At 39.6% G+C, this 16,386-nt stretch overlaps 1 protein-coding gene across 5 annotated transcripts in view; it reads left to right on the forward strand.

The window, feature by feature from the left end:
• The window catches only part of kmt2cb (lysine (K)-specific methyltransferase 2Cb), a 56,722-nt gene that overhangs the window by 23,158 nt on the left and 17,178 nt on the right, over window positions 1–16,386 (forward strand). For 3 of the 5 annotated variants that reach the window (XM_029524053.1, XM_029524055.1, XM_029524054.1), the window contains exons 13-36: window positions 325–402; window positions 654–1,378; window positions 2,785–2,907; window positions 3,907–4,023; window positions 4,354–4,458; window positions 5,362–5,466; window positions 5,574–5,755; window positions 6,267–6,431; window positions 6,651–6,757; window positions 6,916–6,987; window positions 7,098–7,310; window positions 8,277–8,396; window positions 8,636–8,761; window positions 8,971–9,101; window positions 10,182–10,374; window positions 12,101–12,193; window positions 12,461–12,508; window positions 13,421–13,561; window positions 13,675–13,707; window positions 13,976–14,125; window positions 14,219–14,360; window positions 14,621–14,856; window positions 15,060–15,133; window positions 15,951–16,148. In XM_029524053.1, coding sequence (XP_029379913.1) covers window positions 325–402; window positions 654–1,378; window positions 2,785–2,907; window positions 3,907–4,023; window positions 4,354–4,458; window positions 5,362–5,466; window positions 5,574–5,755; window positions 6,267–6,431; window positions 6,651–6,757; window positions 6,916–6,987; window positions 7,098–7,310; window positions 8,277–8,396; window positions 8,636–8,761; window positions 8,971–9,101; window positions 10,182–10,374; window positions 12,101–12,193; window positions 12,461–12,508; window positions 13,421–13,561; window positions 13,675–13,707; window positions 13,976–14,125; window positions 14,219–14,360; window positions 14,621–14,856; window positions 15,060–15,133; window positions 15,951–16,148 — 3,677 coding nt within the window. The remainder of the gene's footprint in view (window positions 1–324; window positions 403–653; window positions 1,379–2,784; window positions 2,908–3,906; window positions 4,024–4,353; window positions 4,459–5,361; window positions 5,467–5,573; window positions 5,756–6,266; window positions 6,432–6,650; window positions 6,758–6,915; window positions 6,988–7,097; window positions 7,311–8,276; window positions 8,397–8,635; window positions 8,762–8,970; window positions 9,102–10,181; window positions 10,375–12,100; window positions 12,194–12,460; window positions 12,509–13,420; window positions 13,562–13,674; window positions 13,708–13,975; window positions 14,126–14,218; window positions 14,361–14,620; window positions 14,857–15,059; window positions 15,134–15,950; window positions 16,149–16,386) is intronic. The other 2 variants (XM_029524057.1, XM_029524056.1) reach the window with 2 other exon arrangements.

A 16,386-nucleotide genomic window follows, 5' to 3' on the forward strand; every position in this document is an offset into this window, starting at 1 on the left:
GGGAGGGAAGTATAGTTGGATACAAGCTTTTCTAGATGTCTCTTCATGCATTCAGGCTGCTTGTAACTCGAAAGCCAGGCCTTTTCATGAACACTCCTGTCACTTCGATTTTAAGGCTTGTGCCTTATGTCTGAAAAGCAGAATTCATGTTCTATCAGTTTAATTCAATTCAATTTGCTTTCTTTATTTCTTCATTGCCTGACCACTTTATCTTAAAGTGTTCAGTGTATCCAGACTCTTCATTTCTCTATTCACATGCAAGCTTTCTTTTTTTTTTTTTTTTTTTGTATAGAGGCTCTTTTTAAATTAAGTTCTTTCTTTTAGAAGCCTCAGTGGAAGCAGAGGTCGAGAGGCAGGTTACTGAACCTTCTGTCAACAAAATCCTCACAGAATTAAAACCAGGTTTGTTCTCACCGCGTGTATTTTGCACATAAAATTTCATGTTTATTTGCGTCTGTAGAAATCTTGTTAATAGTTAGAAGAATGTTCGAAGAGACATTTCATACCAAATCCATCCATCCATTTCCATTTGTAACACAAATCTTTGTGTGGCGATGTTGATCCATCCATTTTGAGAAATGCTCATTTATTAATGATATGCATAATGTAGTTATCCAAATACTTACCTCTGACCTGTTTATTTTCTCCCACAGAAATAAAACCAGCAGCAACAACCCAGCTCACATCTAGAGAAAGTCCTGCGTCTTCAGCGACTCCCGGGATAGATTCAGAGCCTGTTCTAGACCGACTCTCTACAGAGGCTCTACAGAAACAGGATGCCACATTACAAATCAAGCCAGCAAAGACAGAAGCCTGCCCTGAACAAGGCATGGCCAACCCCAGCACAAAGGATTATAATGCCATCATCTCAGCCACCAAAGAATCAAGTACTGAATCAGTACCTTTCTCGGACCAACCAATGGAAGTCTCGCTACCCCAGTCTCCTAATATGGATGTCGTCAGAGTTTCTTTTCTGGAAACTGCTCCAAAAGAACTTAAGGAGAGGATGGAGGGAATTTTTCACAGAAATTTGGAAGAGACTGTTAAGCCCTCAGCCTCTTCCACAGCAGAGGAGATGGACATTACGCCAGAGAGCAAGCCTACTCTTTCATTTCCCAGCCTGTCTTCAGAGGAAAAACCCCTTAAGACATCTGTGGAAAGATTGGCTGAAATGGTTTCCGCTTCCTCCCACTCCTCCCCTCTACTCAGAGGGGCATCTCCCAGAGAGCCACCACAGAACCAGATATTACCTTTACTAGGCGACCACAGCAGTGTGATGCCCACTACCACCCTCATACCACTCACCCCAAAGATCGGAATGGGAAAGCCAGCTATTACCAAGAGGAAGTTTTCTCCTGGGAGGCCACGAGTGAAACAGGTAGCCACCCAGAAATCATGACACATAGGATGACTGATGCATTTACTCTCAATCTCGGGGTGCTTTTTCTTTATCCCTGTTCAAATCATATATCCCTGGGTGTAAGCTAATAATAGGGGCTTATGCCCTATTAATTGTAATGACATGTGTGTCCTGTGGGTTTTGTTTTAGGAGGGTGGATTTATGTTTTTTTATTTTTTTTTCTTCCCCCACCCCCCCCCACCCCTCTGGTGTTAGCCACTATTTTACCATTATTCTAGTAGTGTTGAGACAGCAGGATGACAGTATAGCAAATTGTGCCCAGTTAAAATATTTGCACAACATGAGTAGTTAATCAGTGTTCATACAAAGCTCAGTTGAAGAATTTCATGTCAAGAAGGAATTGGTTTTTTATTTTTTATATTATTTATTTATTTTTGTTGTTGTTGTTGTTTTTTTTATGTCTAAAAACACTTTTTACCGACAATCCTCACCTCAGCAGTATTGTCATCAGTCTCCATTCATCTCATGTGCCACTTAATTGTCCCATTGAGAATGAACATTCATCAAGTCACAAATTACAGTGATCATACCTTATGCTAATTATCTCAAGAATACGCTATCAACCGCAGCAGGTCACGTGTGGCTTTCAAAAACTTCCTAAAATTAGTCTCCCAGTATCAGTGAAACAAATGAATTATAACACACTACTGCTGACACTGAATGCACACTATATCAAACAAATAATAATGGGAATTTAATCACACCCATGGCTATAATATATTATGAATGGTTCTGGTGAGGGTGGACTAATCTAGTTTGCAAAAGGTATTTTTCCCCCAGATATATCTTATCTCTAAAGTTAACACATGGCTACAACTAATTTGTTACACAAGGCCCAGGTAAATCGATCAGATGTGTGATTATCACTTTTCTTTAGTCCAGCATGCTTTTATCTGATGAGCTCATGCGCTTCAATGTGACGCAATTCCCCTTGTTTTGTCAACATGCCAAACATGCACTCTCATCACGGTGAGAGGTTGCAGGGCCTCTTTTCCTGCAGTATTCTGCTGTGTGAAATGCAACTAACACAATTGTGCTGTTTAGTTTGCAGAAACATGCCTCTGCAATCCATATGCATGAGAATGCCAAGGATTGGTTTTAACACAGAATCTAACTTAATAACTTCAAAAAAAAGGAACCCGTTCACAATATGATGCATCTAATGCTCACCCATTTTGTAGCTCTACATAGATGGGTGTGTAGTGAATATTTCCCAAATAGCTACATTAGAAGCTCACTACATCTCTCTAACATCTTTCTTTGTATGTTTTGTTTCTTAGCTGGCTTTGTTTTTAAGTTGCTGCATTTTGTCGCCCTCTTCCCTCCCTCTCTCTCACTCTCTCACTTGCCCCCCCTTACCTTAGGGTGCATGGAGTCCCCATAGCAGTGTGAGCTCCCCCTTGTCTTGGTCACCAGACCAGCCAGAGGGGTGGGACGTCCCAAAGACCAGGCAGTCCTCTGGCAGCCCCGGCTGGAGCATCAGAGTGGTAAATAATGTGGCTCACCAGAGATAGCAGGGCAGCAGCTGCCCTCTTTTAGCCCCGCCAGTTTACCCTAGTGACACACACTCCCTGAGTGTCACATGGTGTCTCATAGCCTAGACTAACAATTACCACCGTCTTACAGTGAGAGGTGGCGATTGAACAAGCACTGTCTAAGCTACTGACTTTTTAACTCAAAAAAATCTGGCTGAGATAATCATGGGTTTTGTTGGCTTTGCTGTTGAACTGAAACATCAATGGAATAATATAAAAATATTATTACTGTCCACACAAATAAGATAATAATTCATTATTAAATGAATGTGTCTTATCTCCTCCTTGTCAACCATGCACTGCTGTGTTGTCTTCTTTTTTGTTTTTCCAACATGAATTTATTTATGTATTATTTTATTTGAGTTTGACTTAGCAGACAGTCTGTGGTACTTGGTTGTCATGGTGACAGTCTCTCTCTCAAGCTGAGTGAGGCTAAATTTATATGCTTTGTCAGGGGTCTAGTCCAGGTTAAACACCATCAGTGTGTGTATGAAGACGGGCAATAGTTGGGAGGGGCTTTGGATGAAGGCCAAATGGGAAAGGATATTGGGGCAAGTGCTGGAAGTTTCCTTTCGATTTACATTTGACTGTCATGCTGAGGCTTCCTGTCAGAAATGCCAAAGGCACTGTGGAACTTGCATTACTAGAACAACAACTCAGAGCCTTTTCTCAGCTCTATCATTTGCTGGCTGACTTTGGATCTCAAATGATCGGCACTTTTATAAACTATCAAAATGTCAGAAATTGGGTTGATAGACATGAGCATTTTGATGATGCAGAAATGTTGGGGGTTTCTAAATTTTAACAATTTTTTAATAATTTTTTATGCTGTTGCAGTTTTAAAATGAATGTGAAAATGAATTGGTGTCTGTGATTAATTAATTTATTATACTAATCATTATTACTATTATTCATCGATTTGCTAATTTTTCCTCTTTCTTGACTCCACAGGGTAGAGGTTCAGGCTTCCCTGGGAGGAGGAGGCCTAGAGGGGCTGGTCTGTCAGGTAGAGCTGGACGTGGCAGGGCCAGAGGCAAGAATGGCACAAGCCCTGGCATTAACCCTGGGGTACGTGCTATCAGTTAGATGGTGTTATGACGTCCTCAGCTCTGCATGCAAAACAGTGTTTTGTTTTTTTTTTCTCCACCAGATAAAGGTGTCAATGATGTATTCTAGCCAGGTTTAATGTTAATGACAGAAATGGCTAGTTTCATTTTGTGGTAAATGTAGGGGGTGGGGGGAGGGGGCAGTTCCTAAAAACCTTCAGAGTTGATGGTAACAGCTAATATTAAATAATCCTGAACTGTCATGAATTAATTAGCCTTATGGTGACATACGGTGATACTGTTTATGCCATGACATGTTTATTTACTTTGTGTGTTCTTTCCTGGCATGTAGATAACCACAATAGAAACACCATATGCAGTCAAGGAGGAGGAGGAGAATGCCATGCATAATACAGTGGTCATATTCTCCAGCAATGACAATTTCACACTAAAACAGGTATCTTTTTCTCTGTTAAGAGTGTGCTGACAGTATTTAGCTTTCAATACTGATCCACACATTTCTCCATTCATGTAGTTTGCCTGAAATTAAATCTGTGCTTAAACACCTCTCCCTCTGGAGATCATTAATTCTTGTGGAGATCCTGCCAACTGCCTGCAGGAAGTGCGATGTATTATATAACACAAGAACATATTGAAATTTCATTATTTCTTGCCTTCTACATTCAAATAAATGCTCCTGCACTTAATTCAATTTTATAAACAGTGAAAACATTAAGGTTCTGAAGAAAACATTACATTAGAAAAAAATCTTGTCTTCTTATAGAATAACGATAAATTTAAAGCTTTGTAATAACAATAAATAATTTAGAAATACAGCTGCTAATTAAGGCACCTAACCATGAATGGCTCCATTGAAATCCGGCAGTGAGAAAACCACAGCTCTTCCTGGCTCTCACATGTGAATGTGTGTGAGAGGCAGGGTTTTAAAAGGGTTCACTCATTTATCCTGGTTAAAAGGCAAATGTTTCCAAAACACTCTTTATTCTTTTAACTTTGCTTTTCACAATGTTTCTCTGGACATAAATATTTGAGGATATAGGAATACTGCACTGCTCCTATTTATCATGGTTCAGGGTAAAGAAAGCAGTTTATCTTTCAGAATAGCAACAACATAGTGAGCTTGTATAGCCAGTGGCAATAAATAAATATGCATAGCATATCGCTGTCCATGTGATAAAGCTGTCAGATTTGATCTATTGGACAAGGAGAAACTAACAGTACCTGTCTTTTTTTCTGAGCACAGAAAATAAACATATTTCAACTGGAAAATTGGAATAATAAAAGTGGGACACTTGCTGCCTCAGTTAGAAGGAAGAATTAACTATGTCTATCCTTTCAGGACATGTGCGTGGTGTGTGGGAGTTTTGGCCTTGGAGCGGAAGGCCGTCTTTTGGCTTGTGCTCAGTGTGGCCAGTGCTACCATCCATTCTGTGTTGGCATAAAGGTACATTCACTGTTGATTTTCCACATCCCACATTCAGTATAGTATAATACCTAATAGAGAAACTAGCAACACAAACCTACATAAATGCCTTGTTGTTACATTCACAGATAACCAAGGTGGTACTGAGTAAAGGCTGGCGTTGCCTGGAGTGTACAGTGTGCGAGGCCTGTGGCCAGGCCACAGATCCCGGCCGGTTGCTGCTCTGTGATGACTGTGACATCAGCTATCACACCTACTGCCTTGACCCCCCACTGCAGAATGTACCCAAGGACAGTTGGAAGTGCAAATGGTGAGTAATGTGTTAATTGTATCTCCCAACAATTACTTTAAACAGGGAATGATTGAATTAGAATTCAAATAGTTTGAAATTTACCAAAATAATGGAACAATTAGACATTAAGGAGTACTGTATTTTTTGCTGTTATAGTACAACAACAATGTAATACATTCCCTGTGTTCCAAATTGATAAATATCTTAATTATTTTCTTATCCATCCCAATTAAAACATAATCTAAAAAAATCTGTTTAACAATACAATAGCATCCCCTATTTCTTTGTGAAGGATGTACAATGACAATAAAGTCTATCTTTAAAGTTAGTGTGCTGAATATTCCCATTGAGAGAGAATTAACTGAATTTTAAAATTCTTTAAAAATGAACAAACAGAAAGCAATTTTAGCCTTTGCATGTTAACCGTGAAAAATGAATGTATGTTTGCAGTCCAGTCAGTTCGAATTACCCTCTCTGAAGAAGCTTGTATGGAATGACCTCTGTCCTCTGTCCTCTGTTTCTCCTGCAGGTGTGTGTCCTGTACTCAGTGTGGGGCCACTACGCCAGGCCTAAGGTGTGACTGGCAGAATAATTACACCCAATGTGCTCCCTGTGCCAGCCTTCCAACATGCCCCATCTGCCTGGTAGACTACAGTGAGGGCACCATTGTGGTGCAGTGCCGCCAGTGTGACAGGTGAGCGGTGATTATGTCAGCTTGAGAGGACCTAGCACTTCTCTCTCTCTCTCTCTCTCTCTCTCTCTCTCTCTCTCTCTCTCTCTCTCTCTCTCTCTCTCTCTCGCTCTTATTTATTTATTTATTTATATATATATATATATTTTTTTTTTTTTTTTTTTTTTTCCACCTCACACAGAATGTGCTCTTATCTGAATTTTCTCTCCTCTCTGTATATAGATGGTTTCATGCCTCTTGTCAAGGTCTGCATTCAGAGGAAGATGTCGAGAAAGCTGCAGAAAGCAGTTTTGACTGCACAATGTGCCGAACGTTCAAGACTACCAAAGGTAGAAGTGAAGTTAATCTTCTAAATGTGTGGTGGTTTATTTATTTTTATCGTCACTTTATGTGTCTGCTGCAGTGTGAATACACTAACCACGACAGTGCTTCCTCCTTGTTCTGCTGTTTGTTTTTAATGGCTTTTGTTTGTCTGGTGCTGCTGCAGTTGTGACCAAGGCCAGAGATGCTATTGAGCCCATTGGTATGATGCAAATTGTCGCAAAGGCTAAAGAAATTGGTAGGTTCACACCCTCAAATTTGATAAAGAAGGTTGGATTTGTTTCACAGGATTGCGATTTAACACTATTTTATACAGTACATGCTCATTCTAGGTTTTGGTCTTTTCAGATCTGTCAAGGACCTACACCCAGGATGGTGTTTGTTTGACAGAGTCAGGGCTATGCCAGCTCCAGAGCTTGTCTGCTACAGCATCTCGGCGCAGAAAGCCCAAGCCAAAGCTGAAGCTAAAAATTATAAACCAGAACAGTGTGGCAGTGCTTCAAGCTCCTTTAGACCCCCTCTCAGAGCATTCTCGTGATGAAGACATGGAGGACAACAGAGGTACTTGTCTTCCCACACAGTCTTTTTCTTTCATCTAAAAACTGGTTATCACAGGCAATCAGTATACCACTGTTTTCAACTATCAATACTAGCCTTTTCAAATGACTCTAGCTGACTGCACAGGTCACGATTACTTTAAATTAACGGAGTTTCATTTGTATCTCTCAATCATATTGAATCAGTTCCATGCATCAGCATAATGCAGCCCACATCATGCACTTCTCTTCTTACTGTATATACAGATGTATCAAAAAGTAAGTTCTTTTTTGTAATTCAATTTAAAAAGTAAAACAAAAATATATTCCAAATTCATTACACACAAAACGAAATAGGTTATTGTAAATACTAATGAGCCTTTTTTGTTGTTGTAGTTTTAAATTTAATTTAAATGATCATGGCTTACAGCTCAAGAAAATCAAACATCCAGTATCTAAAAGTATTAAAATATTTCAAGTTTAATTAAATTAACATTCAGAGTTATTTGCTGTACAGTACACACAACCATACTTGTGTACTTTCAAGAATGCCGACTACATAGTACTCCCGAAGATGATCATTGACACTATCAACAAGGGGCCACAGAAGTCACAGGTCATTGCTGAAGGGGATAGGTAAGCATATGCAAGTAAAGCTGGCTGCAAGTGAAAAGTGTGTAGGAAAAGGGATCACTGCAGCCTTGAGAAGTCAAGAAAAGCTCTTCCAAGTTCTTTGAAGTCCAGTGTGAAGTTTGTTCAGTCAGTCATGATTTGGGGCCATAATATTTTCATATACTGGATTAGAAATGTTCATGGGCTGTAAGCTCTAATCATTGAAACTAAAATAAAAACTTCATTTCAATCAAGTAAATTTCCTGAAAAAGAGTGCAGTTCAGACAGAACTGACCCCAGTGCCATGTCAAGGGGCCTGGTCAGGGTGTTTTCAGCTGCAGGGTCATCACTCCTCATCAATGCTCTCTCCCTCTTGCAGAGGCCGAGCTCATAGATTGTGAGGGGAAGTCTGACTCAAGCCTTGAGCGAGAGCCAGCAGAAGAAGACTCCAAGGGGGCCGACAGAAGCAAGAAGAGGAAGAGGAAACCGTACCGGCCGGGTAGGGCACCTGATTGAAGGAGACAGCTTCTCTGAAGCGTAAAATGGTGCAGTACATGCCTGACGTTGTTGCTCGAGCAAAGCTCTGCTCTCTTGCTTATGAGAGCTGTATATAGTGCTTATGAGCATTGACGCTGGCAATGAACTTGCCAATATTCAATATATTTCAAGTCATATCAGCATTATGACAACAAAATTCACTTTTTTTGGATTCACAGCTATTACATTTCTTGTCAATAGGCATTGGTGGGTTTATGGTCCGCCAGAGGAGTCGTCCAGGCCAAGGCCCAGGCAAGACCAAACGGTCACTCTGCAGAAAGGATTCCTCTGGCTCTGTATCAGAGAACCCTGTTGGAAAAGATGATGGTTTGTTCACTAATAATGTATCCACACCTCTACTTCATAGTGGACTGCCTCTCTGATCTGCCTGCTAATAGCTTTAAGGCCTAGCACAAGACGACCTTATTTTGATGGGATGTTTTTGGTTTTTTTTGTTTGTTTGTTTGTTTGTTTTTTTTTGTGTGTGTGTGTGTGTGTGTGTGCGCGCTCGTGTGTTTTTGTTTTTTTTTTTTCAGGATGGACAGAGGCAATGCCTGATACTCCTCTGGAGGAGATGGCCCCTGGACCAGAGGTCCCAGAAAAAATAAAGAAACGCTACCGAAAGAAGAAAACCAAACTGGAGGAGGCATTTCCTACCTACCTGCAGGTCTGTCACATTTGATTACTGCTGGACATTACCAGTAAACTAATAACCTGCTTAAATATAATGGGTGTATAAATATGAGCTCAGTGTGTAAGCGCTATGTATTGTGCTTTTAAAAAATTTTAATTTATATTTAATTTAATACTTGTAATTGACTAAATCAAATACAAATCAACACAGGTTTTATATTAACATAGGTGCCACATTTTTTGTGCTAAATGTTTTTTGTTTTTTTTCCCATCATCTAAAATTCAAGGACATAACATTCTTGTATTTGTTTAAGTAGATTGCAAGTCTATTTTTATTTTATTGTTATGCAAGTCTGGCATTCATATACACAGACAGTCTGCTCTTGTCACGTCATATCTTCATAAAATGTGTTTTATCTCACCCTTGGGAAGGTTGCGAATCCAAAGTACATTGCCTGGGAACCACTTACAGAACTTTGATGCACAGTGCCCCTTCTGTGAGCTTTTCTGAAAGAGGAACTGCCTAAAGGAATTCACAGTAGAGGATACTCATCTCTGATCATTCCCTTTAAATGGCTGCTGTCTGGGCTGTGAATTGACACACAAAAACTTAACTGAAGATGACTTCAAGGCTCCTTGTCTCCAGCCAGTATCTCGGTGTCACCTTGTGTTGGCCAAAACACTGATATGTGATGTGCGTTAAGCCACCGGCAGCTGTCAGTGCTGCTCAACAGTAGCGGGAAAGGGGGTTGTTCAGTCTAGCCTTAAGGTCCAACACATTGAAGCACATTTCATTAATTATTGAGATGGCAACATGTTGGGCTTTTAATGTCTTGGTGCAGCTGGGAGTTGCAGTTACATGTCATTGAGGATAGTGGTCTTGTGGGTATAAGTGGTTGGGGATGGTAGGTGCTCGCAAAAGTGAGATGAGCACCAATTTGACGATTAGCTTCAGAGCCTCTCTGTTTCTTTGGCCTGTTCTTATGGGCCCTTACTGTAGACTAACCATCTTCCATGTGACATAGTGATGCGTTTCCTGACTGATGTCAAGAAAGGCAAACTTTGAAGGAACATGTCAGCACAGAGAATGACCAGTGCTTTGTGCTATGTTCAGGAGGCGTTCTTTGGAAAGGATTTGCTGGACAAAAGTAAGCAGAGCAGGCAGCAGGGGGGTGAATCGGGCTTATTGGAAGAAGGGCAAAACCAATTGGAGAGGAAGCGCCCCGCCACTGGCTTCCTGGAAACTTCATCAGACCCTCTGCTCAGCGCCTCTGCAACATCCATTCCTACCAGACCTACAGCAGCACGTACGTATCCGCATTACTTTTAGTTTCAGCTTGGTTTAAAATTTATCTAGTATTAATTTCTTTTCAGATGGGAGTAAATGAGGACCCAGGTACACTGTGCACATGTCCATACTGACTTTCAGTCATTGATAAAAGACAAAGTCAGAGTGTCAAAGGTTAATCTGTGGTCTGGATAAGTGTTTGGCTCAAGTCAGCAACTGCAGGTCCATTCACATGACAGCTGAACCAACAATTTATAGAGAATTTAATTTCATAAGTGTCAGTTTCAATTTTCTCTTCAAGCTCACTCTGTCTCCACTGCCCACTCACTGCCCGCTCACTCTGTGTCTTGCTATTGCAAGCTTTTTCTGGATTTTACATGAAATCTCACATATTTCTTGTGTTGACCTGAATGACTAGTACAGATTAACACTAGTGAATGGTGAATAAGTTTCCCATGGTTTGTCAAGGCTTAACATTTTTTGCAATTTATGAAGATTTCATCCGCACAAAGAAAATTTTAACTTGTTTATTATGTTGAATAAATTCACTGCCTGTTTATGGTAAGTATTATGTCACATTTTTATCAGCAGGAGATCAAGAGATGAGCTTTCCAAATAGCCAAATGTTGTATAGCCGCTGCCATGAGAGTGTTTAGCACGAGCATCTAAGCAGAGCCTGCTGAAACCAATTCTTAATTTTATTTCTATATTCTATATTTGAAGAGTATCCTGTTATATAGAATTGCATCACATAGTCTGGTACATATCAAAACAGTGTCAGTTGGGAAGGAATAACGTCCCAATAGGTGGTTCTGTTTTTGGTGATGTTCATATTTGCTAAAAGAACTGAAGCTTGCTACAGCAAAAGATCTTTAAAAAATCTTTTAAGCTCCCAAGTTTTTATATTAGAAAGGGGGTGAGATGCACCAAATTAGGGGGGGAAAAAAAAAATCTAAAAATCATTTGTTGTTTTTTTTTTTTACTGAATGAGCTCAGTTCATTTATGGACAGTCTCAGTAATGTTCTGCATTTAATAATGAAATGGTTACACTAAAGAAACCTGAACTTTGGTTAAAAAATATACAGCATTTTGAGACATTGGTACATGCATGTATATTAATAAATAGATTACCTATGACAAGTTTATCAGATTCCTCAGCAAAATGCTAGATTTGCAGTCCACCCATGGACCATTGAAAATTTGAAGGTCGCTTCTATTGGCATTAGGGAAAATGGCGCATTCACATTGGAAAAATAATGTTTTATATAAAATTGATTAGAAAATGAGAGACTGAGATGCTATTGAAAACAGACTGAATACTGAAACTATGTCGTCTCTTGTTGACTGAATCCATGATGTTTAAAATTAAAAGCAGTGTTTTCTATCTTTAACCTATTATAGTGTTCTGATATCCTGATATTAAAGTTGATGTTATTTGCAGCAATTATTTGGGAGAAACTTAAAACTGGTTAAATATCTCTCTTTAAAGATTAAGATTAAATGGAGTACATTTCATATCATTCAGGTGCATCTCAGTGTAGCTATTGGTTATAAGCTGTGCAGCTTTTGATCTTGTTTAAATCAGCACATATTTTACATATATGGCATATATCTATAGGAATGGCTCCAAATCACATCCATCCAACATCACCATCACTTATGATTTGTGACAGTTTTTTTTTTTTTTTTTTTTTTCTTTTCCCTTTTCTTTCTTTTTTTTTTCCTTCCTTTTTTTCATCTACAGAGACGTCTGAGGAACCATTAGTTGATCTATCTGATGTTCTGAACACTGATGCAGACATCTTGGGAATGCTCGGAAAGCCAAGCAATGACTCTGGTGCGTCATATCTCACAGGCAGTCACAGTGCGAAGTATTCACAATGGTCACCATATCTTGGGTTTACGCAATCTTTTCCTCTTGGTTCAAACATTTCCTCAGACAGCAAGTTTATTTTGCTTTTACCAATTATCAATTTTTTTTTCCTTTGAATTGTCACATTCTCATCTTTGGTTTTATCTTTTGTTTGCATTGTCTGAAGCGTGTTGTGCTTGTTCTGTCTTCACTATTTTTTCACTCATTTTATCTGGTTTTGGGTTCTTGTAGGTCTTGATTTTTGCCCCTTCCAGGTTGACAGCTCACCACCTCCTTTTGGTAAGGGTGCTATGGCCTACTAATCACTTGCTTTAGTGCATACTTCCTCTTACAGTGTGTGTCTCTATTTGAGTGTGCATGCAGAAGAGCTGCGTCTTTTCAACCATTACAGATGAGCTGCTTTGTACTTCCCTAACCCACTGCATAGTATTCTTTCAAATGTATATGTTAGTCTTTGATTCTGACTGTCCTAACCCCTTTCTCAGTTTTATTTAATAAAATAAATACAAAAACGAATCCATAGTTGCTTAATCAAACATTTTTAAAAGACAGAAAAGAAAAAGAACAGACAAGGTCGTCCAGGTATTGAAGAAATGAGCAGCTTGGAATGAAGCAATTTAAAGAACAAGGGGCCTTGGTGAATGTCCTTCCAGCTCCTGAACACATCGAAGGTCCTCTGTTGTCAATCCTGTGGTTGGATGACAAAAAGCACTGCACTGCAGTACATGTCCTTGGTTTTTATTAAAACTAATTTGTTAAGCTGAAATGCCCTTTGGGCTATTATAATTAAGTTGTAATACAGGTATTGCCAACTAATGGTTACAATGACCCTTAAATTGGGAGAACTTGATTATTTTATTTTATTTTTTTAATAGCGATTGGAATTTCTTATAAAAGACCAATTGATGAGTCATTGCTATTATTGGAAAAATTTTCTTCACTAACAGTCCTGTTGGTGTATCTCTACTGAGAATTAGTATGACCTGTCTGTCTCTTCACCATTCTGAAAACCCAAGGAGCTGTAATCATATACTGTTTGGTTTTGATTGAGTTCCACAGGCTGTTAAGACAATAAACATCTCACTTCAAGTGTGTATTTACGGTCACATTTTTGGTTGCATTTTTTGTTGATTGTCTTGCTTGCTTGTACATGTTATGATTAATCTTTTGTGTGTCTGTGTGTTTCCACAGCTGGTCTGGACATTGGGCCCCTGGCAGACAGTTCCCCAGTGGTGTCCCAGTCTCAGACTGGCCGGAGGACACCACGAACCCTCCCAGAGGAACCCCTGGATGGAATTCTCAGCCCAGAGCTGGACAAGATGGTCACTGACGGTCAGGACCACACAACATCCAGAGCAAAACCAATTTCACTGGTTTTACACAGCTTTTCTAAAACTTAATACAAGATAAATAACCACTTTTTTCTGCTTCTGTCTTTGTTTCAGAATCAATTCTCAGCAAACTTTACAAAATTCCAGGTTTGTAAATTTATCCTTTTTTGTAAAACTGTAAATTTTGATAGGGCTCACCTGTAAAGTAGTGGTAGTTACATCATTTGGGTCATAGTGGCCATTTTTGCCCTTTAATGTTTTACAGGTTTAAGTAGTGTGCCTGTTTATCAGTTTGTTTGTTTCTTTACCAATATTACACAGAAGGATTACATTCTGACTTTTGACAGTTGAACAGAATTTCTTTGTCTTTAATGGATTTTAACACACATCATTATGCTGTCACATTCTCTCACAGAGCTGGAGGGTAAGGATGTAGAAGATCTCTTTACAGCAGTCCTTAGCCCCAGCACTAGCCAACCGCCTCCACCACCACAGCTGCCTCACCCCCAGGGTCCAAGGCCCCTCCCTGCCACGCCTGGCACTAGCATGCCTCACCCCAGCACAGGTACAGTGCTTATTATCTTGTCATAGTTAGACATGTAGCATTTGACTTTAAAATTCATGGCTCTAATTACCCTCTTAAACTTCAACTGTGTAGGGAATCCCATGTTTCCAAGGATGCCAATGATCAATGGTATGATGGGACCAAACCAACGCTTCTCCACAAATCCAGGAGTAGGCCCCTGTATCCCAGAGAACTTCTCCCCCCTTAACCGTATGCCTTTCACCGACAATCCAAGGTAATGTATCCTTTTAATTATTACCAATGTTTGGGAGGTTTTTTGGGAAGGGGCAGTGGTTATCTTCTTTTCTCTGCAAGGACAGCCCTTGTCAACCTCATCAGCTCTTTGTTAAATAACAGACTCTTCCCACCAAGATGCACCAATATTTAAATTTTCCTTTCTAATTCTGTAATGGAGCACCTCTAACGAACAGGATTTCCCCTAGGAATTAATGAAGTATTTCAGTTTGTGATTCTGGTTTCATTTTATTTTTACAGGGACAGAAAGTTTAATCAGATGCCTAGAGAGGCAGTTGGTCCATGGCCCTCACCAGGCCATGGCCCTGGACCTACACCCCCTGGATCTCTGCCTGAGGGGGAGACCGAAGCCATGTCCAATGCCCAAAGGAGTACACTCAAGTGGGAGAAGGAGGAGACACTTGGAGAGCTAGCCACTGTTGCGCCTGTCCTCTATACCAATGTCAATTTTCCCAATTTGAAAGAGGAGTACCCAGGTTGGTGTATGCATCTAGCTTTGTTTGTCATTGAATACAAAAGTTGTTTCTTATGGTCTGTGTTGTTAGTGCTACTATTTTTGTTCATCTCTAGGTATCTCTTGGGTGTGTTCACTGCACAGATTTTGTCAGAGAAAAAAAAATACCTTGTATCTTTTTAAAAAACTGCTTGCATGACAGTTTTTTTCTTGTACTTTCAACAGACTGGTCTACAAGAGTAAAGCAAATTGCAAAACTTTGGAGGAAAGCTAGTTCACAAGACAGGGCCCCATATGTGGTAAGATCCAATATACCGTTGAATTTGCAAATTGTCTTCAACTGTCTTAAAGCCTGAACTGTCACTTCTATTTGCATTGACCTATTAGTATGCAGAAGGCAGACTCCTGTATCGCATCTGGCCTCTTGCCTCCTGCCAGTGTAATTTGAAATCCGGCCATTCACAGATGAACTAATTAACATAGGAAGCTCTGCTCAGTGTTAGAACTCACTATGGTCTCAGTAATTAAGTTCACTTGAAATAATTTTATCTGGCAGTGGTCAATTTCATAGACCTAGACTTGATTACAAATTGCACCTTGCATTAGTAATTTTAAATTGTATTTTTGCAACTGGTATATGTGGTGGCCATTCTTTGTCATAGTGTTTTCTTTTGATACTCTGTTTAATTGTTTACAACTGATTCAGAGTAACTATTATATTCAGACTATACATCCAAATGGCAAAATTAAAATTAAAAGTCAAATAAATTAAGCACCCAGGAAATCACTGAGTACTTAATGCAGCCTTTTCCATGTAATAGGTTGTCAAACCAATCTGGTATCAGTTATGGAACATATCTTCCACTTCATTATCTAACTGTCCACTGCCTGCCAGTGAGGACAGTACCTCCATCTCAGATAGCCCTTGGTGCTGGATCATAAATAGGATGGACATTTCCTCTCTATCTGGATGCTTTAACAAATCTCTTTTTTTTTTATTATTATTGTTGTATGTTTGTCCTGTAATCTTGTGTATGCAGTTACATTTATACTAAATTTTTATGTCTGTGTGTGTTCTTTGTCTTTTTTGGCAACTTTGATTGATTTGCTGTTTAGCAAAAGGCAAGAGATAACCGAGCAGCCCTGCGCATCAACAAAGTCCAGATGTCGAATGAGACGGTGAAGAGGCATCATCCACAGCAACAGCCCCCTGAGGTGTTTGATCCCAACATACCACTAGACACAGAACTGCTGTTTAAAGACCCTTTGAAACCAAAAGAGTCAGAGCATGAACAAGAGTGGAAGTTTAGACAGGTAAGAGTGTATGCAATGAAGTCAGCGAATGCAGCGGCAGGTCCACTTTAAATTAAGACAGCTAAGACGTGGTGGTTTAGTAAAGCTCCCTAAACAACTTCACTATCCTCCACATTAACCCAGATGACATTGGTGGTTAGTAGGTCTGGTTAGTAGGTCCAGATCATTTTTGGCATGAGACTGATATGTGCTACATCCATTTGATGTCTAATTGCTCTTTTCATTGTGTTTTTCCAAC

This window comes from Echeneis naucrates, chromosome 17 (genome assembly GCF_900963305.1).
Source record: "Echeneis naucrates chromosome 17, fEcheNa1.1, whole genome shotgun sequence".
In the NCBI taxonomy this organism is placed as follows: Eukaryota; Metazoa; Chordata; class Actinopteri; order Carangiformes; family Echeneidae; genus Echeneis; species Echeneis naucrates.